The sequence below is a fragment of the Strongylocentrotus purpuratus genome, unplaced genomic scaffold (genome assembly GCF_000002235.5).
Source record: "Strongylocentrotus purpuratus isolate Spur 01 unplaced genomic scaffold, Spur_5.0 spur5_scaffold_10, whole genome shotgun sequence".
NCBI classification, from domain to species: Eukaryota; Metazoa; Echinodermata; class Echinoidea; order Camarodonta; family Strongylocentrotidae; genus Strongylocentrotus; species Strongylocentrotus purpuratus.
This window is the reverse complement of record NW_022145595.1, coordinates 28,514,512-28,536,700: the sequence shown is the minus strand read 5'-3', so window position 1 is coordinate 28,536,700 and position 22,189 is coordinate 28,514,512. Positions and strand designations below refer to the sequence as shown.

At 39.7% G+C, this 22,189-nt stretch overlaps 1 protein-coding gene across 2 annotated transcripts in view; it reads right to left on the bottom strand.

The window, feature by feature from the left end:
* Window positions 1-22,189, bottom strand: part of LOC594032 (steroid 17-alpha-hydroxylase/17,20 lyase) — a 40,807-nt gene that overhangs the window by 4,044 nt on the left and 14,574 nt on the right. For both annotated transcript variants that reach the window (XM_030979992.1, XM_030979993.1), the window contains exons 6-8: window positions 5,708-5,916; window positions 3,688-3,810; window positions 874-1,110 (exon numbers count right to left, since the gene is read on the bottom strand). In XM_030979992.1, the coding sequence (XP_030835852.1) occupies window positions 874-1,110; window positions 3,688-3,810; window positions 5,708-5,916 (569 nt within the window). The remainder of the gene's footprint in view (window positions 1-873; window positions 1,111-3,687; window positions 3,811-5,707; window positions 5,917-22,189) is intronic.

Genomic DNA, 22,189 nt, shown 5'->3' with positions numbered 1-22,189 from the left:
CACAGAGTTTACATATAATTCAGTACATACCACACTGTGGTAAATATTCGTCAATATGTGTTAAATATGTATGACTATGTGGCAAACAACATGATTTGAACCCCACACTGTGACAATACTGTGAACACAGAATTTGCGCATAGTTCAGTATATACCACACTGTGGTACAAAAGTATCACTCTGTGTTAAATATGTACGACTATGTGGACTATGTGGTAAACCACATGATTTGAACCCCACACTGTGACAATACTGTGAACACAGAATTTGCGCATAGTTCAGTACATACCACACTGTGGTACAAAAGTATCACTCTGTGTTAAATATGTACGACTATGTGGACTATGTGGTAAACCACATGATTTGAACAACACACAGTGACAATACTGTGAACACACAATGTACACATAGTTCAGTACATACCTCACTGTGGTACATACATGTCACTCTGGGTTAAATATGTACGACTATGTAGTAAACCACATTATTTGAACCACACACTGTGACAATACTGTGAACACAGAGTTAACACATAGTGCAATACATATACCACTGTGGTAAATATGTGGTACTCTGTGTCAAGTATGTCAGTTTATGTGGATATTATGTGGTAAACCACATGGACTGAAACTCCACACTGTGACAACAATGTGAACACGTAATGTCCACACATAGTTGACTATATGTGAACATAGTGTGGCAACACCATGATTGTTCCATAAGGGTTCTGCCTCACGACCTTTCTTTCCAGGCAATGCTCGAACATGCCTGACATAGCAGTGGCGGGCATATTTCAAAAGTTGTGCCCTATACACCCCTCCATCCACCAATTAAGATGGCTTTTAATTGATGAGGAACCTTTCTCAAACTTACCAAATTCTGTATCCCTGGTAGTAGCATGAAGATTGGTCGGAACAATACTGCTGTAACGCAACACCTCATAGAGGCTTGCCTCCGTGTATACGAGCTTCCCGCGGTCGTTGATGGTAGGAAGACGATCACGGCCGATGACATCATCGATCTCGGCGCGGATCTTTGCCTGGATTTCTGGGTAGGTCGCAAGGAGAGCCATGGCCCAGTACAGGGTCTCAACGGTTGTCTGAATACCAGCTATAAAACACAAAAATTTTAGCATCAGTTCTGACATTTAGGAACTTCTAATTTCTGCAATTTTGAGATTTTTCGACATCAGTTAACAAAAAATGATTAAAAATAAGAATTTTGTGTTCAGTTTTGTCCTCTCAGAATTTAATTCTTTTTGGAGGCGTTGATTTAAATTCAATATCAATAAGTATTTTTTTAATCAACAAAGACATTTCTAAAAAGGAACGTCAAATTAAGAAGTATAGTGTACATCCAGGATCCGGAACATTTTTTTTTAATTTAGGTTTTATTTCCACATTAACTGCATATGAAAAGAATTTACAAAGTAAGGCATATACAAGGTAACAAAACATGTACATAATAATCGATTGATACAACAGTGATAAAAACGATTTAATGGCAAGTCATTAAATACAAATGATGCTTACAATAATCTGCAGTAATGAGGAGGAAACCTTGGGAGCATTATGCTTGAAATTAAGGTTCCCTTTACATAATACATTTGTTACATACTATATAAAACAAAAAACAAAACAAAAGAACAAAAACGGGTGTGTGGTGTAGCCAGTCAACAATTAGTGTTGATAATACCGATGCACAGTGGGCCAGGGAGGAACCAAATCGTGCCAAAACTAATTTCTGGGGATTTATTTTCTATAAATCCATAGGAAATGTTTGTATGTCCAGGGATTTCCGCTTAAATGGTATTACCAACATTTTCTCTGATATCTAAGCTTTAAGTTGATACCAGATTTGGCTGCCCGATTGTGCCCGTTATTATGTTAGAGCCGTTTTCCTTGCAACATTGCCCCGAAAAATGTGTTTATTTTGGTCCGCGGTGTCAGAACAAGTGTCACGCGCCCCCAAGCGACGTGATTTATGACCGCGAATCCTTCATGATTCAGCCGCGTACTAAAAACAAACATATTTTTCGGGACAATGTGGCAAGGGGAATCGGCTCTAACATGACAACGGGCAAGATCGAGCAGCCAAATTTGGTATCAACTTAAAGCTTAGACATTAGACAAAATGGTGGTATTAAAATATAAGCGGAACTCTGCGGAAATCTAAACGTTTTCTCTGGATTTATAAAAAAACATGGATAATTAGTCCATTTTTCAGTGAATTAACCTTTAATATAATGAAGATTGTGTTTCTATACATATTAACCAATTCATGCAACGAAATGAACTATCAGGAATATGTGAGAGCAATGTCATATCAATAACTTAAGAACTTCATGTTAAATTGAAAGATTTATAAAATAAGTCACTTTTGCACTAAAACTGTGAATATGTAGGATTTTGCTGTTTGAAGGAGTAAATTTGTACCCTATTTGTGCTTACCGGAATCAAATCTTTCACTGAGGTATTCCTCAATGTATTACAGTTCAACTGGTCAAGAAGAGAATTGAAAACAATGAGTTTTGGCGCACTTTGGTTCCTCCCTGGCCCACCGTGCGTTGCCATGGTTACGCGGACGAGCGTTGAATCGGCTGTGCGTAAACGAAAACAGTACAAATGTGTACCGATTATGCCTAATAATAATCGATGGACGTGGGGAGGAAAAGCGCCTGCACATGCAGTGTAGCAAATTCTAGCAAAAAGAAATACCATACATGGAAAGCTTAGGTTTGGGCGGACATTTTGAGATTACCATCATTGCGGGAATCGGCCGGAATCCTAATAAACATGCTACTTTTATATAAAAATTGCAATTTTTTTCCTTTTTTTGTGAAATTTAATGCTCATTTTTCCCAAAATGAAGCTTCAATAAATTTGGTCATTGTATTTTCTAATTGGGTTACCAATAGGCAAGAAGTGCACGCAGTATTAAGTTGATTGCTTTTCCCTTCATACATTCTCAACACCTATTGTAAAGTTGCCTCTTTTATCATTTTTGGAGCAACATATAGATTTTCCCATGTTCGCAGGGGTATATGACACTTTTAAAATTTGCTAAATATTTAAATATGGGTGGAAAACTATTCTTTAGAATGTTTTCTTCCCCAAGCGAATGAAAAAAATATAAAAATTCACATTCGCCGATTTTGAATTTTGGCACACTCTGAGGCGATTCTGGCCCACTGTGCGATGGTCTCTATCATGATGACCTTAAGCATTTTCACACTGGAGTAGAAGTTTATGTTTCAAGTGATATTTAAAAGTAATTAAACTTGGCAGCTGTTTGAGCGAAATGTCCGAGGAGTTCCAGTACACAGGACCAGTATAAATCAATTTTTTTAGAGAGATTAAAGGGCAATTCAACCTTTTTAATAACTTCATTAGTTTGTGTGCAAGCAGAAAAACAAACAAAAGAAAATGTTCGAAATATGACATCACTACATAATTATATGCGAATCTCAAATTGGCAATGTGGCTAGTGTATTGTGATGTATTCAAACCCAACGCTAGTGATTGTTGAACTAATTTCTTATTTCTAATTTATTTTCAAATACATTCACGCCTGTCGATGGGAGGGGGGGGGGTTCGATTAGCCTCCTCCTATGCCCTTTATAATTAATACAGGGGCACTACCGACTGGAGTTTAGTTCACAGGCTAATACATTAATCATACATGTACCTCCAAACATATCAGCGATCGTCTGGAAGACGTGAGTATCGGTCAGTTTGTCCACATTCTCTCCTTCTTTCCTTGCATCTTCTTGAGCTTTGAGAAGTAGACTGTAAAAATTATTGATGTTCTCTATGAAGAGGAATAGAAAATGCAACACATTTAGCTGTAATGACTCAGTTATGTTTATAAAGGTGGACTAAGTTTAAACTGGGCCCTGTTTCATAAAACTTCTTGTCAGTAACAAATGCTAAATTTCTATGACAGATTTGCTCGCAGCCAATCAAACACAAACATTTCAGTAGCTTACGTACAACAGTTATTGTGACTGTCATAACAGGGCACTAGTTTTACTTAGTCTGCCTAGGTCACATTTTCCGCGGCGGCCGTGCGGTCTAAAATATATACGGCCACTAGCAATTCTATAACTGCCGCAGTATTCCCACAGTCAGATACGGTCAGGCGCGGATCGAGGATTTCTTAGGGGGGGGGGGGGGGGATTTGAAATCAATTTGAAATTTAGTGTGCTGAAATTTGAAAATCGTGCCGGCCAATATTTCGCTGAGTGGGGGGGGGGGGGGGATTGCGTACTAATGTTTTTGGGGGCCCTCGAAAATTTGAAAAAACGCCCCCCCCCCCCCTTGAGCACCAGGGGGAGGGGGGCATCTAAAAAAAAGGATAAAATTAACGTGTTTTTACACTTTTTTTCCCAGGGGGGGGGGAGGGGGCGGGGGACCCGGGCCCCTGGATCCGCCACGGGATACGGTTGCGGTCACATGTTTTAGGGTAGCCGCACGGCGTATTTTGAATTTGTGGAGACAGAAAATCTGCGGATGCATTATACGGCCTTTAAAGTGATAACGCACGGTCGCCTTAGGGCGTCCCGGCGGCGGCCGTAGCTTTTTGACAATTACTTAGACAGACACAAGGCAACCGCAAGGTGCCCGTAAGGCGGCTGAAGGGGGACCATATTGATGCCACCGCTTCAACCCTGAGTATATGAAACGCAAGGTCACCATACGTCCGACGTACGGTCGCCGTGGAATCGCTATACGACATGGCTACGGCGTGTCTAATCGCTACAGCGAAGCTAGACATTAAAACAGTTATAACTCCGCGTTATAATCACACGGCGAATCATACGGCTTGTAAAGATAGGAATACACCCTAGGGTGACCCTGAGACCACCGCAGATTCTCTGCGGCCGCCGCAAGTATCTATCAATTTCGGGGGCGTACGACCGCCGTATCGTTTGGTTGTCCTCGGCCGCCCGCTCATTATATTTCGGGCCGCTCGTATTATTAATATTATTTTTTATTTTGTTTAATTCAATTTTTTTTTCTTTTTTTCCCCTTTTTTTTGAGGGAGCAATCTTAAAGGCCAAGCATACCATTTTATGCATTTGCAAGGATCAACATGCGTCCCGTTGACAGTTTGGTCTTTTCAGTTTGCAATTCTGTATTTATTAAACTTGCCATTTTTATTTTTGTATGCCAAAATGCCGTTCATTCCAGTCAGGTTCTGAGCATTCTTAAACTTATTTTAAAGCCCATCTGTACTAGTTTACAGGAGGGATTAGACCACCCTGCAAGGTCACTGGACAGGTGGTTTCTCATCAAGTCAGCTCTCAGTTAACATAAGATAAAGAGGATCATGGGGGACCAATGGTCACCGATTAGGCATTGTGGCATTAGGGAGGGGGAGGGGGTAGTGAGCTAATTTTTCTTCTCTTTTGCCCCCCCCCTGGAAATGTTAAAATCGCGCTGACCAATATTTCGCTCATTGAGGGGGGGGGGGGGGGGGGGATAAGGAGCACAGTTTTTTTTTTGCCTCAACGGGGGGGGGGGGGGGAGGAGTGAACACTCCTTTTTTTCACAACACCCCTCCCCCCCTCGAGCAGAACAACAAGAAACGTTTTTTGGCCGGGGGGGGCATTTTCGTCGGACCACCCCCCCGTGGATCCGCGCCTGGCCAACCCCTACCCACCACTGAATTATACTGTGATATATGATTCCACTAATTCTCTCACCCGGATCATAATGTTCTCTTGTTTCCTCCACCTGCGAACGCAGGAAGCCAAACTGCTTTTCTAAGTTTTTCTTTATCATCCGTGCACCGCTGGTGGGAAGGTACTTGGCCCAAGAGAAGTAGTCTGCTGCTAGACCTAATCCAGATGTTTCACTGAGTTCGTCGTTTAAGTCCATCCACTGCACAACTTTAGGGTCTTCCAACTCATAACTACAATCCAATAATTATATAAAGAAATCAATTTCCGGGCACTTGCAGTGGACGCATTTTCACCAGGCGTTATTTCTTGAAAGATACTTGCACAGGATTAGGGTTCGCATTGGGTTTAGGATTTGGGTAAGGGTAATCTTGAAAATGAGCTGTGCCACTTGACTTCGTCTCAGGACATAGTGCAGTCCCAAGATTACGGAGGAGCTATCCCAATAAACAAAATCACGTGAAAATCACGTCAATATCAAGGTATCGACTTGAGGAGAGTTACGTTCTTCAAACACCGTACATTTACGTAAATGTGTTAATACGTTTATTGCATTAGGTAACTTAAAACACACGTACACTAAATCACGCAATTGTCACTGCAATATCACCATTATAATAACGTGATTATCCCTACCTTGGAGACCATGGTTTGTAAACCTAATACTCCCGTGTTTGTTTGGTTATGAAATTACATCTTCATACACGAAATTATCGCGTCGCAGAAACACGTGAAGCGTTAATGATAGTTTTAGTCAAAATATCTGCGTGAAATTCACGTGAATATTACGAGGCTGACTTGAGATGAATCATGTTCTTCATTCACGTGAAATTTACGTCGAAGAGGAAGTATGTTACTGTAACCCGCGTTCAACCCAATAATTACGCAAATGTTACACAATAAATGAACCAAAATAATGACGTTCTCATCCCGTTTCTGAACATCGTGTCTTGGATCTTCCATAATTACGTCCAGGCGCGCCGGAATCAGTTTGGGATTAGAGGGGGTTGGGTGGGGGGGGGGGGGTGCAAACATCCCAGAAGAGAAAGCTAGTTGCAACTGGTCCAGTTGATGAACCGTTTTTAATGCCAACTGGTAACCCTGGAAATTGAAATGGGCTTAATGATCCAGTTCCAGGCCAGTTATAATTCAACTGGTCTAGCTGAGCCATTAGAACCATTTGGTAAAACTTCCAACCAGTTGGACAGCAACAATACTTCAATACTGGTACATCTGTATTTCCAATGTAAAGGCATTGGTAATAAGTAGACTTACATTATTGAATTAATCGAAAAAAATTCGTATACTTGTACTTTATTGAAATTATTTTAGTTCACAGTTAATGTTTCCCTTATTCATGTTTAACTATTTATACGAAGTAGCGAAATGTTCTAATAACTGGTAATTTATATTTGTAGTATTTTCGAAATGAATTGCATATAACTAAATCATCAGTAATTAAGAAATATGCTGTAAATTCAGATAAATTGTTTAAAAACATAGATCTGCACGCACCCCATATTCAATATGCAAATGAATTGGTGTCAGCTGGGTCAACTCGAAATATGCCAACGCTCAGTCATCAACTGGTGCAACTGGAAATGTGCACACTCCAGTTATCAACTGGTGCAATGAAAATATGCCAACCGTCAGTTATCAACTGGTGAACATAGAAATATGCCAACAGTCACGGGATTATCACCACGGAACTTAAATAGTAACTGTGAAACCATCAAGACACCCAAGAATAACTCATTTTCACATATGGAAAACACGGAATACCCAGCTTATATTAATAATCCGTTTGAGTCACGCGATCATCACCGCGGAACTGCTGGCAACTTTGACTACGATTTAAATAGGTGTTTTAAGACACCTAATCATGACTAATTTTTCACACCTAAATATCACGGATTCACAGCTTAGATTAGTAATCAGTTTTAACTACGTGATCATCACCAAGAAAGTTATGGTAACTTTGAAACCATTTAAATAGGTGTTTTAATACACCTAATAATGACTAATTTTTCACACCTAAATATCACGGATTCACAGCTTAGATTAGTAATCAGTTTTAACTACGTGATCATCACCAAGAAAGTTATGGTAACTTTGAAACCATTTAAATAGGTGTTTTAAGACACCTAATAATGACTAATTTTTCACTCCTGAAAGTCACGTATGACAAGCTTAGATCAATAATCCGTTTGAGTCACGAGATCATCACCGCGGAACTTATGGCAACTTTGACTACCATTTAAAAAGGTGTTTTAAAATACTTAATAATTACTAATTTTCACACCTACATATCACGTTTTCACAGCTTAGATTAGTAATCAGCTTGAGCCACGTGATCATAACCAAGAAATTTATGGTAACTTTGAAACCTTTTAAAGAGGTGTGTAAGACACCTCAGAATTACTAGTTGAATATAACCAGAGATTCACGGACAGAACAATAAGACGATTAGCCGGTGTAAGTAACGTGATTATTACCATCAACCTTGGATAACCTGTGAAACCAATCAATAAAGGTGCTTACAAGACCAAATAATTACGTATTTATCGCCACCATCGGTTAACTGACAAAAAACTCGTTGCTTGGTCAAGTGGTTATTTGGTCATAAACACTTGATTTACAGAGGTAAGTGGAATCACGTTATTATTATTATTATTATTATTTTATTTGGCAAATCAAGTCACATAATACAACAATATAACAAACATGAATTGAGATTAAAAAATCAATAGAAAGCATATATAAATATTGCAATAGCAGGTGCATCCGGTCGAGCTGCCCGGGTATGGAAAAAGTTAACCAAATAACTGTGATCCGCAGATCTTCCTCCCCACACCCGACTAGATGCACCTGATATTGGTTAAAATAAAGCTTTAAAAAGAAAAGATAGATGAGAAGAAAAATGGAGGAAAAAGGGAGAAAAACGAAGGAAAAAGAAAAAGAAAAAAAGAAAAGAAAGAGAAAAAAAAAAAAAAAAAAGAAAAAAGAAAAAAAAAAAAAAACATTGCATGACAATTTTTTTTTAAATTGTGAATTCATGACAGGTATAGTAACATATTGTTACTGTTAATCATTAACACCATCATCACGTTGTAAAAAAAAATATATAATATCATTATCATTATCGTTATTAACATTATTACTACTACCGTTACTATCATTATTATTATGATTATTATAATTTATATCATTGACATCAATATTTATATTAAAACATCAACAAAAAATTAATTTTCATTGAGAATACAATTTCAACAACAACCAGTCTCGAAGCTATTGCACGATCATAATATGTACAGATGAAGGTAAGCCCTATATCATGTTTATGAAAATATTAAAATTCAGTAATACAATTTTGGAATGGTTTGGAATGGTTAAAATGGACTGTGTATTATTTCAAGTACATATCATTATTGTTTCATATTATATAATGAGAAATGGAACAAAAATTATACGGTATACATCTCAGGTGGTTATTATGTGAAGTCTTATTTATAGAATTGAAGAATTATTTATATTCTATAAATGACTATAAACAGCAGCAATTAAACAACTAGCAATAAGAAAGCATAAACAGCATTAAAAGATCACACTGTTACAAATATGTATAAGCATATTCGTCATTATTATCAACATCATTTATATTATTGTTATTGCAATCATTATTATTGCTACGATTATAACATAATAGTTACAATCATTATTAATATTATTAAGAAATATAATGTATAATACAACATGAATAAATACGGAATCATATATACAGATTCACAAGCCAGAGTTCAACACCTTCAAGTGGGAGCACCAAGTGCCAATTTGAGTCAATAGTACATCGTTACGAATATGTTGAGGAAGTGTGTCCCACAATCTGGGAAATGAGTTAATGGCTGACGAACGCAGTCTTTCAGTTCGAGCGAACAAATGTTTGAACTTCAGGTCGGTACTATACCTTGGGTTTACATTTATGGCGCTGTTTACACTATCGCAGGATACATACATAAACAAACATTTGATAATGAATGTGATCAAAATATACTTCCGACGAGACTCAAGAGATGACCAGCGGAGGCGTCGCAACCTTTCCTCGTATGACATTTCCATTCTTCTTTGTTTAAGGATAATTCGGGTTGCTCTACGTTGAATACCTTCAATCTTACCGATTAAATTTTTCGTATACGGGGACCAACCGGTAGACCATACTCGAGTATGGGTAGAATAAGAGCTTTGTACAGACAAAGTGTAGCGTGGGAAGAGAGACCAGATGAAACACTAGAAAGCAGCCCAAGGAGCCGGTTGGCTCGTGAGACAATGTAGTTGACGTGACTATCCCAAGATAAGCGGTTATTTATCATGACACCTAAATATTTGGTCTCAGTTACTACATCAAGAAGAACGCTATTGATGCTGTACTCGGGAATACCTGGATTCTTAGCGCATGATATCCTCATGACTTTAGATTTTGAAGCGTTGAGACACATCTTGTTGTCTTGGCACCACTGATGAATGCTATCGATGTCATTTTGGAGGTATTGGTGATCGACGGGAGCATACATGGGGCGAGAGATGACAGTGTCATCCGCGAATAATGCACATGAGGAGTCAATGTAGCGGGGCAGGTCATTGATGAACAAGTTAAATAGACAAGGACCTAATACGCTGCCCTGTGGGATACCGGATGTTGGTGAACTCCGTGAAGAGAAATATCCTTTATACTGAACACGCTGTTGACGTCCAGACAGGAAAGACCGAATCCAGTACCATACGTCACCAGTAACATTATATAATGAAGACAATTTGTGCAATAGAACATCGTGAGGCATGCGGTCGAAGGCTTTTGAAAAGTCGAAAAAGACTGCGTCAATACGGGGCGGGCGACGTTGATCTAAGATAGACATCCACTGGTGAGTAATGGTCAGAAGTTGGGTCACACATGATTTTTTAGATACAAAACCATGCTGGACTTGTGATGAAAGGCAATTCGATTCCATGTGATTGCAGATTGCCCTAGAAATGAACGATTCCATCAATTTACTAACAATGGACGTTAGTGCTACTGGACGATAATTTGTTACAAGCGACCGATCACCAGCTTTGAAAACAGGTGAGATATTAGCCTGTTTCCACGAAGATGGTAGAGATTGATGTCGAAGAAACAAGGCGAATAGGCGCTGAAGAATTGGTGAGATAACTTTTACAGATTTCTTAAGCATCGTTGGCGTGATAGAATCAGGTCCTGGACTTTTCTTATCTTGTAGAAGCATTATAGCCTTTGCTATATCACTAGTAGATATCTCGACGGAACAAAGTGGAGGAATCGGATGAACACACGCGTCAGGAACATTTGGTAAGTTACTAGGAGGAGGATAAATAGACTGGAAGTAAGTTGCAAACCTTTCTGCAATGTCGTTTGGTTTATTGATGACGTTGTTGTTATCAACGAGGACCGGAGGGGCCAAGCTAGTCTTTCTTGACCTAACATAGGCAAAGAAACGTTTTCGGTTATCATTCAATGTAAACAGGTGGTTGACATACAACCAGTATGAACTGTTAATCATGCTCTTCGTTTTATTCCGGACTTCTTTGAACTTCATCCAGTCACCTGAACTATTAGAGCATTTAGCAATTGTGAAGAGCCTATGTTTCTTCCTAATGAGGCCCTTGATTTCTCGAGTGATCCACGCTTTTGTCTTCTTGGATCCGGATAACTTATGTGGTATGGCATCACGGGAAGCTGCCAACAACAAATCAAGGAATCCTTCCCAAGTGGCATCAACATCATTAGGGTCAAAATACAGGTCCCAGGGAGCTAACTCCAACAATTGATTGAAATGGTCAAAGTCGGCTTTTTTGTAGAGGAGAAATTCGCGTAATGTACCCTTTCCAACGAATGGCTTGAACAGTCTGAATCTAAAATAGATGGCGAGATGATCACTCGAAACCGGGTTAGGCTGAACATTAATAGAATCAAATAGATCTGGACGGTTAGTGTAGAAGTGGTCAATCGTCGAACCAATTGTGGGGTTACGTGTTGACTGGCGTGTGGCAGACTTCACTTCCTGAGACAGATCAGCTGCTTCCAACATGGACAACAGCCTAACAGCATCAGGTGCATCAGGATCCTTCACATCGATGTTAAAATCACCAGTCAGTATGATACCTCTGTGATTCAATGAGGACACCTGGATCTGGTCGATGTGGTCTTGAAGTCGATCCCAGAAGTCCGATAGGTTGCTTGGAGGTCTGTATAGTGCAGATACAATCCATTTTGAACCGTTTATGGATATCTCCGCTGATATATTTTCTAACTGTTGGTGGTCGAGATTTTCCAACCGTCTAGGGTTTAGACATGCTTTCAAGCACAAAAGAACACCACCACCGTGACGTACATCATTAACAGTTTCACGATCTCGTCGAAATATGACATAGTCATCAGGGATCGAAAGTTCACTATCAGTACATGATGAATCCAGCCAGGTTTCCGTAATACAGATAATGTCAGGTCGAGTGCATTCTATGAAAGTTAACAAATCTATGCACTTGTGCCGTATACTTCGGGCATTGAATGATATTCCAGACAAGCAACGGTGCGTTGACAATCTGGTTTCTGTGGTAGAGGGTCCTGGATTGACTTCTATATCTCCACTACATATTATCGAGAGTTGAAATGTGATATATGAATTAGCGTAGTAGGGAATACGGGCTCCGTGGTACCCTCTGTGTAGACTACTTTGACACCGTACAGGTTCAAAGCGATGAGCATATTCAGTTACAGGCGCTTGCCTGGGGCAAGTACTTAAGAGAAGGATTAGTAGTACGCTTAACTTGTGTATCTCCATCGGAGCGTATTGGCCAGTACCCCTTGCTTTTGAATGATGTTACCCTTCTATTGTCTGAGGGGGACACTTCTATTGTTCTCTTGTCCCCTTCTCAACATACACAGCAAAGTGACTACACGAACATGGCTTCAGTACATACCCAGTACAGCATAAATCAAGAAGTGTTTTCCAGGAAATATCACAACTGGAAGCGTAAAATTCAATTCCAAACTTGTCCTGGTGCTTCCCAGATATACACTTTCTCCAGTAGTTAACAGTAAAAACATGACGTTTGACGAAACAACGATCACAAAGTTAAAAATTAGGTTAGATGAGAACGTGAACAGGAGTACCTTTTTTGTTTAAATGAAGGCACGTGTCGATAACGTTTAAATCTAGTTCAAAAGGCACTATACTTTAAAATCACTTAAAATACACTCCCAAAAGAGGTTACTTTTTGGTGTTCTGTTTATTGGGATAGTTGCTATATCATCCCCCCAAAATAAGCAGCCGATATCTGTTTTATATACTGCAACAGGGGCGGATCCAGCCGGCGGCAAGAGGGGGCCCAATCCGTGAGAAAATATTTTGCGGCGACTCAGCCAGCCGATGAATAAGCGGGGGGGGGGGGGCACTTTTTTGCCGGGGGGGTGGGGCCCGGGCCCGCCGGGCCCCACTCCATCCCCCCGTGGATCCGCACCTGTACTGCAACCCCGAGAGACTTTGAAGAAGAAAAATATATGACGGTCAAAGTAGTTAATTATTCAAATGAAAATTTATCCTCTAAGAGCATTGCGCGTCTCGCTCAGCGTATCCAGTGCGTCTGTAGCGTCTCATACATTCGCACTTTTATTGTACATTCATGTTTCCAGTATTATTTCCATTATACGCTACTCATTTATATTTATTTATTCGGACCACGTGCGTTCATCCATCCAATCGCGCATCTTGGTTCCAAATTCAAGTTCAAGTTCAAGTTCATTTATTCAAAACCACACAAAACATGATATAATCTTTTACATAAAAAAGAGACTGGTAATAGTACATTAGTCAACATATAATAACTTGATTACATCATTAAGTGAATGGTTTTTAGGACCCCTGTAGAAGCTAAGCTTGTGAGCGGGGCCCTATAGTCAACAAAATACAAACATTAACGATATGGCAAGGTGAATAAAAAGAATGTAATGTTTATACAAGGGATGGAAACAAACTAAGCTACAGAATATAGAACACAAACAAATATTCACACGCGTGCGCACACGCACACACACACTCACACACACACACACACACACGCACGCACACACACACACACACACACAGAGTCCTTAGTGGTCTATAGGCATTTGAGAATGTGAAATTATTAAGATACAAAGTAGAATTATGTCAGTCTTCCAAGTTGGTACGTTTTAGATAACCTTCTAAACCTAGAAAGAGTTGTACTATTTTTTTTTATATCATTAGGCAAACTGTTCCATTCTTTGATGCAAAAGATATGGAAAGAGGTCAGAGTGATATTTGTTCTTGCAAAAGGCTGATGAATAAAACCCCCTCTAACGTGTATTATAATTATGAATTTGCGAGTTCTGACGGAAAAAAATCTTTTAACGTACATTCATGAGGCATAGACTTAAGATTAAACATAAACAATATGCAATTGAACGACACAAGTCCACTCAGTGGTAACATTCTTAGTCGAAGGAACAATGGAGAACTTGGATGTCTATAATATGAATTAGTAATAAGCCTTATTGCCTTCTTCTGCCATACTTTCAACTTATCAAGATATGACTTAAAAGTGTTTCCCCAAGCAACATTACAATATGTCAAATAAGGAAGAATTATACTATTATATAACGTTATCAGCACTCTTTCAGGTAAAATCAATTTCAATCTAAAAATTACACCTACACTTCGGGACAACTTAGTGCATACAACATCTAAATAATTCTTCCAAGATAAATGCTCATCCATTGTAGAGGTGTTGTGGTCGAGTGGATACGTCGCCGGACTGTTGATCACAAGGTCCGCGATTCGAGTCCCGCCGCCGCACTAATGTCCTTTGGCAAGATATTGATCTACATTTGCCACACGCCACCCAGGTAAAGTAAATGGGTACCTGGTAGGAATTTATTCCTTGAAATGCTAGAGCGCTATAATGGCAGCACAGCTAAAGCTGGGGTAATAATATCCAAGTTTGGAAGCGCTTAGAGACTTATTGTGAGTTGCGCTATATAAAAGCTGAATATTATTGTTATTATAGTTAACCCTAAGAACTGAACATTTTCGCTAAGCGCAACATCATGGCCTCCAACATTAAGAGAAGTAATACCATCTGGAAGCTTTTTACCCTTTGAGCGAAAAATAACACATTTGGTCTTTTGAACATTCAACAATACCATGCATACAGTTTCTGAATCTCTTGATTTGCAATTAGTAATAAATCTTCAGCCTTCTTATCAACCAGCAGCAAGCTGGTATCATCAGAAAACAGGGAGTATGAGAATAATGTTGACGAGTGTATTATATCATTTATATAGATTAAAAACAACAGGGGACCAAGAACAGAACCCCTAGGTACACCATATTTAATAGAAGCAAGTTGGGAACTAGTACCATCCACCACAACAAGTTGAGTCCTGTCAAACAAATAGCTTTGGAACCAAGACAATGCTACACTACGTATTCCATAGTGCTCCAGTTTCCTGAGGAGGATACCATGGTCAATGGTATTAAACGCCTTAGATAGATCTAAGAATATCCCCAGACAATACTTGTCTCCATCAATAGCTTTGATGAAATTACTTAATAAATTAAACACACCCATTTGTGTGGAGAAGTGCTTACGAAAACCGCACTGCTAAGGAATCAAGATATTCTTTTTAGATAGAAACTCATAAAGCGTTTATAAATTATTTTCTCAAGAATTTTAGAAAAGATTGGTAACAGTGCTATTGGCATATAATTAATGACATTATTACGGTCAGATTTTTTATATACTGGTACCACTTTAGCTACCTTGAGTTTATCTGGAACAAATCCCTGTGATAAAGACATATTAATGATTTTACATAAGGGATCAATAAAAAGGTGAATGCACTCCTTTATAATTCTAGGTGAAATATCATCAGAGCCACTCGATTTAGATGGTTTCAAAGACGACACAATATCGATGATCTCAGAGTTTGAAGTTGGTTTTAGAAACATAGATGCATTATCTTCACACTGTTCATATAATCACAAAAAGATTGTGGTACTTGAGGAATATCTTTACTGATTTTCATGGGTAGTCCAATGAAATATTTATTAAAACTTTCAGCCTTATCCTTGGCAGATGATAGGAGTACTCCATTAAAATCCATCTTTTGAGGAAGTGAATGCCTATTTGACCGACCTAACAATTCATTGATATGAGACCAAGTTTTTCTTATATCGCCTTTAACACTGTGGAACAAATCATCGTAATAATTTTGCTTGGCTATACGAAGAGTATTAATCAAGACATTCTTATAATCAACATATTTCTTTTTATTCTCAGCTGTTGGTCTCTTGACATAACTAACATAAAGCTTATGTTTGCGGTTTATTGAGTTCAACAAAACATGAGTTACCCAAGGTTTTTTACATTTACTCTTTAATGTTACCTCAACTAATGGGAAACATAAATTATATAATTTTAGAAACATTTGTAGAAAATGTTCATATAGATCATTGACGCCTTCCAGTGAAGGCAGAGCCTTCCAATCAATTTCAGCCAAGTTTTGCTTGAACCTTGAGATTATTTTATCATTTATTTTCCGCTTCAAAACCTGTCCATCTCTCTTAACAGAAGTTACTACAGAGTCCTTTTTTATACAAAATATAGGCATATGATCTGAAATATCTGAACATATTACACCCGAGCTAAACTCATTTTGAATGCAGTTTGTGAAAATAGTGTCAATCAATGTTGTACTAATTTCGGTTATACGGGTAGGTTTAGTGACAAGAGAAAATAATCCAAATGAATAAATAAAATCAACAAAATCCTTAACACTATGATCATTATTATAATTCAATAAATTGATGTTGAAGTCCCCCATTAGATAAATCTCCTTGTTTTCTTTACTCAATATCTGTAGCTGATGTTATAAATTTTCAACAAAGGATGTACTATCAACGTTAGGAGCCCTATATACACATCCAACAATAATCTTTTTACTGGAGCTTGTTATTTCAACAAAAACAATTTCATACCCTGAATTTGACCCAGATAAATCTACACGTAATTTAAATTCCAAATCATCTTTGATGTACAAACATACCCCACCGCCAGGGGCGTAAATCCGTACCGAGTAGTGGGGGGGGGGGGATGATCGGCGATAGCCATCACATACTAGCACGAGCACACGCCCACACTTATTTACGCAAGCGCGCGCGATCGCGCACGCACAAACACACAACACACACACACACTCTCCCGCGCGAAGCGCGGAAGCTTTTGCATTTCATTAAATTATTAGAGAAAGAGACGATTTGTTAAACTGTGCTCGACTCCTAATCTTTGTCTGAATTCGGTTTACCCCTCCCGCGCAAAGCGCGTAAGTTTTGACGTTTCATTAAATTATTAGAGAAAGCAGACGATTCGTTGTACCGTTTTCGACTCTTAAGCCCTATTTATCTGAATTCAGTTTTCCCCCTCTCGCGCGAAGCGCGGAAGCCTTGACGTTTCCTTAAATTATCAGAGAAAGCAGACGAATGGGTGTACTGTACTTGTTCTCGACTCTTAATTCTCGTCTGAATTCAGTTTCCCCCTTCCCGCGCGAAGCGCGAAAACTTAGACGTTTGATTTAATTATTATAGAAAGAAAACGATTCGTTGCACCGTTTTCGACTCTTAATAAACCCTATTTGTCTGACTTCAGTTTCCCCCTCTCGCGCGAAGCGCGGAAGCCTTGACGTTTCCTTAAATTATTAGTGAAAGCAGACGATTGGTGTACTATTCTCGACACTTAATTCTCATCTGAATTCAGTTACCCCTTCCCGCGCGAAGCGCAAAAAGCTTAGACGTTTGATTTAAATATAATAGAAAGAAGACGATTCGTTGCACCGTTTTTGACTGTCATTAAGCCCTATTTATCTGAATTCAGTTTCCCCCTTCCCGCGCGAAGCGCGAATAGCTTAGACGTTTGATTTAATTATTATAGACAGAAGACGATTCGTTGCACCGTTTTCGACTCTTATTAAGCCCTATTTATCTGAATTCGATTCAATTCATTCAATATAAACAACAAATTAATTAATTCATAGACCTACACAAACATCACATGCAGGCGCGTACACAGGGGGGGGTTTCTAAATTTCCCTAAACCCCCCCCCCCCCTTTTGGATTTAAAAAAAAAAAAAAAAAAAAAAAAAAAATATTCCCATGGCTGACCTCAAAAAGATGACCTTACCCCCCCCCCCCCCCCCCAACGGAGCAAAATGTCAAATTTTCAAATTTCGATACCAAAAAAAAAAAAAAGTGTCCTTTTATTTGATTGTATTTGATTGATCACAACTTCAATAATTCATAACTTTCTTATTTTCATTCAGAATTTGCTCAAACTTTCACTCACCTGATTTTCTTATTATTCTGCCTCTATCGAAACAAACTTATTCTGGGGGTGGACTTTCCCTTTAAGTTTTAGGTGTGAACAAATGACAACCGCCGAGTAGGACTTGGGAAATGCAACAGTTACCGTATTATTTATCACTCTCAATCAGATGCGTTCACAGTTTTCATACCTCCTAAAAAAATGTTTCTGGAATTCATATAATGAAACATGTACTGTGTTTATTAATTAAATCTAATGAATTCTTTAATTTCCTCAGCCAAATCCTTTCTCAAATATATAAACAATAAGAATGTGTACAGGCTTACCTTCAAATAACTGAAGAGACAGACGGCCACTATAAGTCTTGAACACGCTAGGTCTGGAACTTCAGTCTTCATCTAGCCCCCCCCCCCTACCCTCGGAGGGACCGCATGCGCGTTCCTAAAATCTCCAGGAAAGGGGTACTTCGCGCGACAAAATCCGGCCCGAGAATTGTAAAAAAAAGGGGGTGTATTTGACTTTTCATCCGGAGGTTTCTTTGAAAAGGGGGTGAGTTTTTTTCTCTCTCTCTCTTTGGACTCCTGAGAAATGTAAAAAGGGGGTTATATAATATCTTGAATATCATAGAAAAATTGATCAAATCCCGGGATCAAATTCCTGAAATTTCTGCTAGCTTTGAAAGCTCATTCAGGATTATTTCATTTTGAAAAGTAAAAACATTGGCCCCCAGTCCCCCTCGATCGACTAGAGCTCACCTGAAATTAGGAGGGGGTGGGGGTGGTACATTTAGCAGTGTTCCGGATGATTTTTTTTTTTTTTTTTTTTTTTTTTTTTTTTGGGGGGGGGGGGGGGTCTCCAAGGCAAGAAAAGCCAGCGAAAAGCCGGCGAAAGGAGGAATAAAAAATGTTGGCAGTCCAGAGATAGGGGGGGGGGGATGCTTTCAAAGGGAGTGAACGAGCATACGCGTACCCTAAATAACACTGAGTGGGGGGGGGGGGGGGGAGCCGGGCATCTACTGTACATGATTGCACTTTTTAAGCGCTCGCGTGCTGGCGCACTTTACGTCTGGGCTATAATAATACCTTGCAAAATAACGAAAAATTATTCTGAAGTTTATGAAGTGTTTGTTCGCGCACGTCGCGCAACTATTCTTAATGATCGTGAGATACTGTTTACGTGTTGGCTATACAGTTATACATACATACAAAAAATAACTAATTTCTCATGCATCATGCTGAAATTGAAACAATCACATTTTTTTCTTCTTCTTCTTCTTCCTTTTTGTTCTCTCTTTTTTTGGGTGTAATATTAGGGGGGATGTTTGTACAGGCCACCCCCCCCCCCTCCTTTAAGCCAGGGGGGATGCATCCCCCACCCCCCGGGATTTACGCTCCTGCCCACCGCCATTCTTTTCTGCTCTACATGTACGAAGTTTCAGAGACACCTATTACAGAAAAATCATGCTTTAAGCAAGACAAAAATTTCCAAGTACATTCTGTTGAAATGCACCGCAATCAACATGCAAAATCTCTTAGCATTATGTTCACATCTTCTTCAACAATGGTATCCATTATTAACTATTTAGAAAACCAATGGCACAACAAACTCTATACACATACAAGTCTTGAAAAAGACTACTCAAGATGGACCTATCAAACATGCACACACACAGCACACACACATACATAACAAAGCACACGCGGACATTCACACACACACACACACATGCACACACGCACACACACACACACAATACATGAATATGAGTAGATATAACAAATATAAGAACAAAGGTAGCGGTAAAGATACACATAGTGAAAGAATTTAGAAAAATAGGATGAATAAGAGAGAAAAAAAGGATGGTGAGGAAAGAAGTAAAAACAAAAAAAGTCAGAAATCTTTGGAGATTACAAGGCACCCTCATATTTTTAACACGAGGTTTTCTTCACTCCTGCATCCATCTTCAGTTGAGTCACACGCCACGTCTTCGTGATCTCCTCTCCACACTCGAGATGACCCAAGTTGGGCGGGAATCCATCAATCGGTTCTTGAGATAACGCGATCACGAGAACGGGACGGACGGACAACCCGAAAACATAATGGCTGCAGGCGCGGATCCAGGATTTCTTAGGGGGGGGGGGCCCAAATTTGAAATTATGCGAGCCAAATATTGGTACGTAATGGTGACCAACAGTGACGTGATGCGGGGGGGGGGGGTCGGTGCAGGGAGGGGCGAATTTCCCCCTCCCTCCTCCGCGAAACGCGGAAGCTTTGACGTTTCATTTAATTATTAGAAAAAGAAGACGGTTCGTTGTACCGTTCTTGAAAATAAATCTCGTCTGAATTTAGTTTTTCCCCTCTTGCGCGAAGCGCGGAAAATTTTAGGATTTATTAAATTATTAGAGAAAGAAGACGATTCGTTGTAGAGTTCTCGACTCTAAATTCTCGTCTGAATTAAGGTTCCCCCCCGGAAGCTTTTAAGTTTCCTTAAATCATTAGAGAAAAAAGACGATTCGTTGTACCGATTTCGAAAATAATCCTCGTCTGAATTTAGATTCTCCCCCCCCCCTCCCGCGCGAAGCGCGGAAGCTTTTACGTTTCATTAAATCATTAGAGAAACAAAACGATTCGTTGTACAGTTCTCGACTCTTAATCCTCGTCTGAATTCAGTTTACCCCTTCCGCGCGAAGCGTAGAAGCATTTACGATTCATTAAATCATTAGAGAAAGAAGACGATTCGTTGTACCGTTCTCGACTCTTAATCCTTGTCTAGATTCAGTTCCCCCCCCCTCTCCCCCTCCTGGGCGAAGCGCGGAAGCTCTGACGTTTCATTAAACTATAAAAGAAAGAAGGCGATTCGTTGTACCGTTCTCGAATCTTAATCCTCGTCTGAATTCAGGATCCCCCCCCTCCCGCGCGAAGCGCGGAAGCTTTTAAGTTTCCTAAAATCATTAGGAAAAAAAGACGATTCGTTGTACTGTTTTCGAAAATAATCCTCGTCTGAATTTAGATTCTCCCCCCACCCGCGCGAAGCGCGGAAGCTTTTACGTTTCATTAAATCATTAGAGAAACAAGACGATTTGCTGTTCAGTTCTCGACTCTTAATCCTCGTCTGAATTCAGGTCCCCCCCCCCCCCGCGCGAAGCGCGGAAGCTTTTAATTTTCAATAAATCATTAGAGAAAGAAGACGATTCGTTGTACCGCTCTCGAAAATAATCCTCGTCGGAATTAAGTCCCCCCCCCCCCTCCATCCCACGCGAAGCGCGGAAGCTTTTACGTTTTATTAAATCATAAAAGATTGGTATTACCGTTTTCGCCTCTGAATCCTTGTCTGAATTCAGGTTCCCCCTCCCGCGCAAAGCGCGGAAGCTTCACGTTTCATAAGATTATGAGACAAAGAAGACGATTCGCAGTACCGTTCTCGATTGTTAATCCTTGTCTGGGGCGGCGGCGAAGCCGGCCCCGGAAGGTCGGAGGTTTTAGGCGTTTAATTAAGGTCATATGAGCATATTTTTCTTTGTATACCTTATTATTTCGTGACACTGGCAGGCAACTATTTGGCGTTGGGTCCAGGGGGCGGAGCCCCCCCAAAATTCAGGGGTTTTAGGCATTAAATTACCGTCAGATGAGCATCTAAGGGCCCGCCGTAGGGCCCTTGGCGGGATCCAGGGGGCAGAGCCCACGGAAGCTTAGGGGTTTTAGGCATTTAATCACGGTCAGATGAGCATATTTTGATGCCTCATTATTTGTTAACGCTGGCAGTTAACTATTCTTTCTTTCTTGCTCTCATTCTATTTTATTTCTCTTTAATATACTTTTTCAACAAAAGTGTGGGGGGGGGGGGGGGAGAGCTCGAGGCTCCCGATCCCCGCCGTACCTCGGGCCCTGACATGTAGGAATATCAAGAATCATATTTCTTGCCTGACTCTGCAAATTTAGGAATTTGTCATTTTCCAACAAACACATACAAACGTATAATTTACTAAAAAGTGAGGAAAAATCTCGGAAATGATGTCTTTTCAGCATTATTTGTAATCACCGTTGTGGAATTAGAAATAAACCACGTTTGAATTTGATTTCCACTAAGCCCCCCCC